At 33.6% G+C, this 10,548-nt stretch overlaps 1 protein-coding gene across 1 annotated transcript; it reads right to left on the reverse strand.

The window, feature by feature from the left end:
• Positions 1-440: 440 nt before the first annotated feature.
• Positions 441-3,466, reverse strand: LOC145090436 (uncharacterized). The gene is made up of 8 exons (XM_079028642.1): positions 3,401-3,466; positions 2,282-3,179; positions 2,057-2,176; positions 1,445-1,967; positions 1,268-1,357; positions 1,079-1,173; positions 759-993; positions 441-652 (listed from the first exon to the last, which is right to left on the reverse strand). The coding sequence occupies exons 3-4, from the start codon at positions 2,126-2,128 to the stop codon at positions 1,578-1,580; spliced, it is 462 nt and encodes a 153-aa protein (XP_078884768.1). The 5' UTR covers positions 2,129-2,176; positions 2,282-3,179; positions 3,401-3,466; the 3' UTR covers positions 441-652; positions 759-993; positions 1,079-1,173; positions 1,268-1,357; positions 1,445-1,577.
• Positions 3,467-10,548: the final 7,082 nt, after the last annotated feature.

The raw sequence follows: 10,548 nt of genomic DNA on the forward strand, positions 1-10,548 counted from the left end.
GATGATTTGCTAGTATTTAGTCACAACAACAACCAATTATGGTATTTATTTGCCACATGAATTATTTTTCATGTTGTCAATGTTTAACTTAGTCACAAAAACTTTAGAATAAACATCATTTTAAAACAATTGTCGACTCATAATTCTTGTATATTATGACTATTGTTAACCATTTAGCCACACGTTAAAAAATGATGTAAAGTAACCATTGTATAATTTTAGAGACATTGAAAACCTATAAAACATGGTCAAATTTATATTAAAGCCACTTTAATTTAATATTTATTGTTACTTTTTCTACATTGTAGACACATCAAAATAATTTAAATTAAAGTAACCAAGCCCAACAATATGAAACAAAAGCAAAATTCATTATTTGATATTAGTAATATTTGAAATCCAAATCCATACATTAAATTCCTAATTAAAATACCAAAATAAAAAAAAAAAGAAAATTGTCCTAATTTCAAGAATTTACATAATGGTAAAAAAATCGAACACATCATAAATAAAAACCTTAACATAACTAGACATTCTTCTTATTTTTATTGCTCCTTGGGTTCTTGAGAAGGGCATCAGATGATATGTAAGTTGGTTTCCTTTTCCTTGAGTTTTGATGTTGATGTTCTTGATGTGATATAATTTCTGGTACCTATAACAACATTGAAACAAAAAATGAGTTCATCAAAGACTTAGTATGTTACTTTATGAAGAAAATAAAGTGTAATGCACAAAGTAATGAACATAATTAAACAAACCTTTGACTCGGTTTGCACAAGGTATTTTGGCCATAGAACAAAACTTTTATATACATCCTCAACGAATGTGAATTCTCCAGTTGTATGGGGTAGAAATGCATGTTTTATTACCACTTCATCAATGGAAACTTTATAGCAATCATCTTGTAGAGGAACTCCATGAATGAATTGTCTTTTTGATGATAAGTGAACGGTACCACGAGCAACAATGTTCCTTTTATATAGATATCATAGACTATACTTGATTGGCAACAATGATAAGTAATATTAGAATCGAAAAAAAGACATAAATGTATATTCAACATGTAAAAAAAACTGACCAGGTGAAGGGGTTTATTTGGTGAAACTTTTGGTATTTAGGATTGATAGTGGCAGTCTTAGACTCAACAACTTTCCTGGTGGGTTTTGTATTTGCCTAATATAAAAATTTAAGACATATATGTAAAATTATATTTTAATATAAACGATAAATTAAAAGTATTGAAAATTGTAGAGTTATTATATACTACTGTTGCATATTTCGTGGAAATCAATTGTGTATCGGGAGTTGCAGTTGCAGAGTTGGTTTGAACTTGTTTCTTGGTGGGTTTTGCAATAACCTAAATAAGTTAAAGTCCAAAGTGAAAAAACAAAAATTAGTACAGAAAAAAGTATATCAATGATGATATTGTAAGATGATAACATACTGATGTTACAGGTTTTGATGGTTCCTTTGTTTTGAGACTAATAGGAGTCGTTTCACTACTTTCAACGATCTTGTCACTTGAAATACCCTAGCAAATATAAACAAACATGGAAAATGTCTAAAAGAAATGCAATTTACAAGTAACATTTACAATAGATGTTGTTAATAAGATTACTTAGAACTGTATGAGACAGATTTGGAAAGTCAGCTCCTTTTGCTTTAAGATGAGCCAAAACTAGCTTTAGTGTTTGATCTTGTTCATTAACCTTTGTAGACAAAGCCTTGAGTTCAGCATCTTTTTTCTCAAGCTCAAGTTTTCCATTATGCAATGCAACTTTAAGATCTTTGATTTCTTCCTTAGATGATCCTTTATTGCGAGGAACATTGAAATATATGTTGTAAGTAACTCCTATGCCGACACCCTTTAAAAATCCGCCCTTTTCCTTGCCAAAAACTAAAGTCATGGCATCCATGCCTGGTTCAACATTTACTTGTACTTCTTTTATCTGATTTTCTTGTTCCATCTAGCACACAAAATATTAATAATTATTGTCCTAATAAAATTGATTAAAATCTTTACAGTAATAGTAATAAAAAAGTTTATTGAAGTTACTAGTTTATCCGCCATAAGTTTAACATCTTCATCCTTAAATTCTCCTTTACTTTCATGTCCTTTACACCACATAATTTACCTTGTGGGCATTTCTTCCTTTGAAATCACTTTCTCTTCAATCTTGATAAAAAAAAATTAAATTGTAAACAATATAAAGTAAAATTATGTTAAGTACAATGCTATGAAGGTAATATAATAGGATCATATAGCTAAAAAAAAGCTTACCAACTTCCGCCTAAGAGTAGTATACCCCCCTCGTCCCATCCGATCAACATACTTTGACATCTTTAGTCTTTTGTGACACAACCTGTCAAAAAAAAAAAAAAGATTTGTCATGCACTTTTTGGTAATTTTTTGATAAATTAATGAAGAAGTTTTGGAAAAAAAGTTGTAACATTAAACTGTTCAGAATGCGTATATGTCAAGAATTTGTTCCAATCATCTTTTTCAATAATTATTGCACGATATCAAACAGGGATTTCTCCAAGTTTTTTGGAATTGCCTAGATGTGGCTTGATGTAAGTTGCATACAATTTCCTTCTGAAGTTCGTAGAAGGATACCAAGCCTTATTCATCACAAATTGTTTTCCAGTTTCATCAACTTTAAAATGGCGCTAAAATGAAACAATAATGAATTTGTTAGTATTTAATACATGATTTGTAATTAAAATATGAGATGCAGTTAAAAAATGTGAAAAAAATATTTATTGTAATCCCTTCCCAAATTTGTCATTCACTTCCGGTTTACTTTCTTCCAGCAAAGAGCATTTAATCCCACCTTCTCGCGGACAAGATCTCCCAAATAACTAACAAACAATGCATTATTCTGCCCTGTAAACTTACCGAATTCATCAAACTTGACACGTTTTTTTCTACCTCCAGAATTGACATACTCGGTCTTCAGCTTTGGCAATCGAGTCAGACCCCTCTTCGTAGGTGACCTTGTAGGAACTGTGCTTTGGATTTTTTTTCTTCCGAATCTGAATGGCTATTATAGTCAATGTCCTTATTTTGACCATCTTCTGTGTCCAATTCATAAACTTGGGTTCCATCATCTTGCTCATATTCCATATCATAGGCAGGCATATCCGGATGTTGTTCCTTGTTCACCTCTATGATTCTTCTGTTGACATGAAACATATGAAATAAGTTTGATTATTTATATGTTTAATGAAAAGGTATGAGTAACATATATTACATACAAAATTTCACATACACATTTCATCGAACATTTGGTGTGCAACAAACAAAGTAATATGAAGAATCAAAAATTTTCTTTTTTATGTATAATCTCTAATCAATACAATCAATAACATTGACATCATACACAAAGAATATACGTACATTAGAAATGCATGATGAATGTTGTCGAATGATGAACTGAATTATAATCGAACTGGGATATAGCCTAGAGAAAAACCATACAATGGTTAAAAAAATCAAAGTCTTTTAAATATTACATTGTTAGTACGTCCTAAATTGAGGGTTGTTACCAAATTTATCGGAATTTCCTTGATGTGATGGATTGATCGTCATAGTTTTGGCGGTGAGATAGATGAATAATTCCCGCCTTGATTTGGAGCCAAAAACAAAATGGAAAAAAAATGTATGCCTCTTATTATATTTGCTTAATTTTTATTGACGAATTCAAAACTTTTCAAAATTTTGATCAGAAAGTGAACCCACACAATGAGAAGCATAAATTGTGGTTTGGAAACACGTTTTGGTTTTTGAAACATTATTACGAGTTATTTGATATTAATAGAAATGTTACAAATTTGGTCCTTGTAAATTAACAATTTTACGTTAGGATACAACTATATGACTATTGGAAATAAAAAATATTTAACATTTAATTATGTATATACAATGGGAAAATAGTATAATAAAACGAAAATAAGAATAAGGTTTAGTTAGCTTACTAATTTTTCTGTGTGAACACTTTGTTAAGATTATTTATTTTATTTTATATTATGTAAGAAAAAAATCCATACGCCTACTATAAACCTATTGTGGTCCTAAACCCATAGCAACGTCCCTACCTGACATTGTAACGTTCAACCCGTACCACCAACCGACCACCTGGAACCCATACACCTACTATAAACCCATTGTGGTCCTAAATTGTACCAACACCCCAACTTGACATTATAACGATCAACCCATACCACCAACCGACCACCTGGGACTAATACACCTACTATAAACCGATTGTGGTCCTAAACCCGTACCAACACCCCTACCTGACACTGTAGCGATCAACTCGTACCACCAACCGACCACCTGGGACCCATACACCTACTATAAATCCATTGTGGTCCTAAACCCGTACCAACATCCCTAACTGACATTGTAACGATCAACCCATACCACCAACCGACCACCTAGGACCCATACACCTACTATAAGCCCGTTATGCTCCTAAACGCGTACCAACACCCCTACCTGACACTGGAACGATTATCCCGTAACACCAACCGACGACCTGGGACCTACACACGTACTATAAACCCATTATGGTCCTAAACCCGTACCAACACCTATACCTGACAATGCAACGATCATCCCGTAACACTAACCGACCACTTGGGACCCATACACCTACTATAAGACCATTGTAGTCCTAAACTCATAGCAACACACCTACCTGACATTGTAACGATAAACCTGTAGCACCAACCGGCCACCTGGAACCTATACACCTACTATAAACTCATTGTGGTCCTAAACCCATACCAACACCCTACCTGACATGGTAATGATCATCCCATACCACCAACCGACCACCTACAACCCATACACCTACTATAAACCCATTGTGGTCCTAAACCCATACCAACACCCCTACCTGACATTGTAATGATCAACCCATACCACCAACCGACCACCTGGGACCCGTACACCTACTATAAACTCATTATGGTCCTAAACCCGTACCAACACCCCTACTTGACATTGTAACAATCAACCCATAGCACCAACCGATCACCTGGGACCCATACACCTACAATAAACCCATTGTGGTCCTAAACCCGTACCAAAACCCTACCTGACATTGTAACGATCAATACGTACCACCAACCGACCACCTGGGACCCATACACCTAGTATAACCCATTGTGGTCCTAAAGTCGTACCAACACCCTACCTTTGATTGATGATCTCCAATTATTATTTGATATTGGAGTTGAAACATACGATGCATATGTACAAGAGCAGTTTAATCTACGTATGGTTGTGTTATGGACTATTAATGATTATCCTGCTCTAGGTACATTAAGTGGTTGTCCTTATAGCAGATTTCAAGGTTGTGTTGTGTGTGGCGAACAAACACACTACATTAAAATCCCTTAATCGAATAAGCAAAGTTAGGCTGATCATAGACGATTTCTACCATATGATCACCCGTTCAGAAGACAAAAAAAGCATTTAATGGACAACAAAATTTCTCACCCTCTCCAGAACCTATGAATGGGGAGGAAATATATATAAGTGTTAAATTAATAATTAATAAATGGGGAAAGGTGTCTAAGGGCAAGGAGGTAGAAATCCAAAATATACAATTTGAAAAGGTGTGAAGATTAATAAAAAAAGAGAAAATCAAACTAAGTGGGTACTTCAGATGTGGGCCAACAAAATAATACATACCTGAAGAAATTTTATATATAGTATAGACACCTAAGGTATTGGCATGACAATTTGATTCCACATTGTATAGATGTGGCTTCATGTAAGCTGCCTACAGTTTCCTTCTAAAGTTTCGTAGAAGGATAACAAGCCTATTCATCACAAATTGTTTTCCAGTTTCATCAACTTCGAAATAGCGCTAAAATGAAACAATAATGAATTTGTTAGTATTTAATACTGATGGGTTTTATATACACAATCCTGTGTGTGCATGCAACCCTAGATTTGGATCTATGTTATCACTATTAGTTATACAACATTATGAACATGTGAATAACCCTAACAAGCTTCTAGAGATTTTGAAATTCACAAAGAAATATGAAATACATACCTCTTGTTGTTATATTGGAAAAACAACATAAATCTTGAATCTTCTTGTCTTTGAAAGCAAGCGCCACAAGTGTCGTGCCTCTAATGGCTCACAAACAAACCTAGCAACCAAGGATTATTATGGAGAGAGAAGGGAAGTGGAAAATTTAGAACTAAGCCTCTCTTGGAGTGCCTTAGACAAAATCCAACCGTATAGGGGTTTATATAGGTGATAAGGAAGGTTTAGGATAAGGCAGGTGTATCTTAGATAACACTAATCCCTTAACTTCCTCCTTAAGGCTTCCAAGGCACCCTTAGAGCCCAAGGAAACCGTAGGACACTCTAGATTTCGTTCCCCACCTCTAAGGGAGGTTCTAGTATGCTTCAATGCTCAACTTTTGAACATTGTCACCTTTAGTCCCTGCAATTTCAATTAATTCCTTTAATCCCAAAATTAATTCCAAATTAATTTCTGATTAAATATTAATTAAACAATATGATTTCTAATCAATATATTATATCCATAATACATTAATAAATCATTTATCTTGATTTCAAATTAATTTATTAACCAAGTAATAAATTAATAAATCATTCTTCTCTCTCCAACAATTATGCTATTCCATTGCCAGGTTTGAAGGCAACCCAAAAGGACCATGCACAACCAGGTCAATACTTACCAAATATGGTTACGGGCTTAGACACTAATCCAACAGTATCCCACTTGGATATGTCTAGTAACCATAAATGCAAGTACAAACCGATTGGCAACCGTAGCTCTCAAAGACACTGTCGAACTCTGATCTTAGCAATAACCTGTCCTTTAGATAAGGGATCATATATTCCTCCATTCTAGATATCGTATAGATGTGAGACAGGAATTGAAATCATTCTCTCAGTCTATGTGTTGTTTCCCGATTTCTTATTTACGACGACTAACTAATTGAAGAAATCAAATTAGCCTTAGCCCGGCCGAGCATTTATGTTTGTCCTCACTAAATCATCGAGTGGCCCATAAATATCGCTTTTATCCCACTTTGGGTAAGGAACGGATAAACTTCGACTCAATGCTTGCTTGCACTCACTCACCAAATCACACACAAAAATATGTTTTATAACACCAAGTTACTAGTGTGTTTACATATTATCAATGTGTAACCGATTCGCAAGACACAACTCACACATCTCGGTTTCAAGAATACAAGATATTATCGTCTCACCAAACGCTCGTGATAAAACCATGTAGCGATCCAAGTGAACGTGGGTTTAATCCAATGCTTAAAATCATATTCATAAGCACTCATGAAAAGTGCATCAAACCTTTGCTATATCTAAAACACTTTATACAATCTACAAACCAATTCATGACAGTCTTCATTCATACCTACTTCCAACATATGAACGACTATGGACCATTCGAATAAATTGATTATTCTGAAATAATTAATTATTCAGGAAGTCAAAACATGCAAAGTGAAACACAAGAATAATACTAATCCCATATGGTCCCAAACCTTTGAGTATAAATAAAACACCTTTTATCTATCACCATATCGATTACTCATTATTTGTTGTTTCGGTTAATTAACTTATTACTTGAATTATTACTACAATTGTCCCATTCTCTTAGCATGCACACAATGTTTACCTATGGTCCTTACTTTGTGAAATAGATCAAATGAACACATTTACAATCATACTCATTTCACAACTCCCAATCCTTATCACAAGTGTAAGAATATCAAATTCTTGCCACTTATAGAATATGTTATATTCTAACGTTTTATGCAATGATCCTTTCGTAATGTCACTGCACTAAAGTCACAAAGACTATTGCCAATGAAATTACAAAGTCCTCGTATTCAAGGTACATTCCTTTAAATATCCTTCTGCATAAAAGTTTCTAATCTAGACATATAGATTCTTAACATCCAACTCCCAATATGGAAACATTTCCACATTTTCCATATGACAACTCATCATCAAATCTTGTAATAATAATGTCAGTATGGTCCATCCACTACTATACTTCCAACTATTCACAAGCAACCAGTCCTTGGCGAATCTTAGATTGTCCTTTGATAGTTGTTTAATAAACTTAGTCATGTCCGGTTCTAGTCCTTTTTCCCTCTTAATGCTCTAGTCATTTGGAAAATTTTAGAACGGTAAATTATTACAGCATATGTGATCGATCCTATACTCGAAGCGTATGGAACACGAAGCATAATGTCTTACACAAACACGTGATACTTTATCAGTCTTTTGCAATAATATTTCTATTCGCCATGTTCTCGAAACTCGAATTAAGAAAAGGGACGTCGTAATATAATCGAATTTTGAGAATGCAATTCATATATTAGACTAAATTTGATTAAAATTTCTCGAGCTAAGCTCTTAGATTTCGAAACGAAGTACAATATTCTCTCCCTTAATTATAGCAAAACAACTTTTCAACCCTTGCAACTGTGCAAATTAAAACACTTGTTTTCTATAATTAATATTGCTAACTTGCAACTTACCATAATTATCATGCTCCTACTAACATGATTATATTCATACCAGCATAACACTTATGCTCCCACTAGCTTTGACATGTATTCAGAAAATAGTTGAACTTCTAGAAAACAATGCTTATGGAGTTCCTTAAGTTCATATTTCTAATACTAAGACGCTTCGATAAGACTTTATCTAAGCTTCTCAACATCATACACCTTTTTTTTTCAGATAACTCATGTGTCTGTCTAAACGATTCTAGAACTTATAGCGAGAAGTCTAAAATGTTCAGACCCATTTGCCATTTCCCACAATTCGAACTATGAAGAGGGATGTCGTAATCATAGTTGAATTTGAGAAACCTAAATTACATAATACTATCTTCAAAATCTCTCTTAGTGAAAGCGTTTCCTCACAATCATTTTCATGAAGAATAGAAACCTTATGGCACTTAAATTTAATGTGTATGTGCCCTTATCCATGTGAATTTGTTATAACAAGATAATGTTAGTGACAAATCCAAACTCTTATGTACAGAACATGGTCATTCTTAATTTCTTGCCATTAAGGGTCCCACCATTGCTTCCAAGTTATTTAGCAGCTCACCTATGCCAGTCAATGTACTTTCATTGAACAAGGTGTTTGCCCTTATGCAACCTATTGAGGACTCGTAGAACTCATATGCATAATCACTCAACTGGATTGGCATGGAAATAAAATTTTGTCAACACGATAGGTTACATTCCTCAAGTTGTGTGCTAGTGTTTAATCGGTTTACTTCTTGATTTGTTCTTGAACCTTTTCAGGATCTTTAGACTCCCACTGACCTCTTGACATATTAGATTCTCTTATCAAGAAACATTTCTTGACAAAGCAAATATCCGTGAGTTAGTGTGTCTATATCAAGACAAAACCTAAATGCAATTGGGTACTAGTTGGTCTTTGTCTTATTCAAGACATCACAACTTACCAATATGTGCAAGTATAAGAACATTCCTACTTTAGATTATGTCACTCAAGTCACAATCTTGGAGTATGACTCTAAGACTTGATTTTGGAATGAAGTATGGTTGACATCTTGATTTAACCATTTCCATAATTCTTGATTCCTCTTCTTAGACATACAAATGCACTAAGACTCACTTAGAGGATCAATAGAGATATGATTCTTAATCATTAAGAATTATCATAAAAGGTACTCTCCCTTCTTCATAGAATAGAGAAACTTTTATCTTTCTGCCTACTTGATTCTTCTTTATTCGTTCTGCTATTCATTGAAACTCTTTCAATCAACTCAGAATTACACTTAATCTTATAAGTATAATCATATTTACTAACCTTTTAGTAAATCATGACGAATATCTTATCTCTCTTTGTGGTGGATTTGATCAACGCACAACCTAGTGTACTCGATCTCCTAGTCCTTGACTTGACACTTTATCAAAGAATTAGTTTAATTTCCAAATATGAAAGTTTTCATTCATCACGCAACCAAGTTGTATGATTCCAAGTTTCTGTCCAATTGAAACTTGGGCAATGAGAAACTCTCCCTATTTGGTAAATTCTTGACATCTCCACAAATAACATAATTAAGAATCAAATCCATTATTGCTAATAATAGAAACCTTCAAACATCAATTTTTCATACACACCATTGCAAGGCTAAATTAATAAGATGAAATCATAATTTATTTTATTGCGGAAAAATTTGTCCTTACAATGCAATTCAATTGAAAAACTATGTTATTACATATTTCTTACCAATCTATTCTAACTCCAAGTAGTAGCTCAAGAATCTAATCTTCAAGCAATGCGATCGAAATCCATTTCTTCACGATTAGATTCAGCTCAATTCTTTCCTTAAGCTTCCTCTCTTTTCTTCGATCCTACAAAACTTCAAAATGTAATCTTATCACATCATGTATTAAGAATCTATAATAGGAACTTAAAAGAGTTAGTTAATGGATTTTACCTAAAGCAGAGTCATACATCTTGACTCTCCC

Source organism: Lactuca serriola, chromosome 2 (genome assembly GCF_051521515.1).
Source record: "Lactuca serriola cultivar US96UC23 chromosome 2, Lser_US96UC23_V15, whole genome shotgun sequence".
Taxonomy (NCBI): Eukaryota; Viridiplantae; Streptophyta; class Magnoliopsida; order Asterales; family Asteraceae; genus Lactuca; species Lactuca serriola.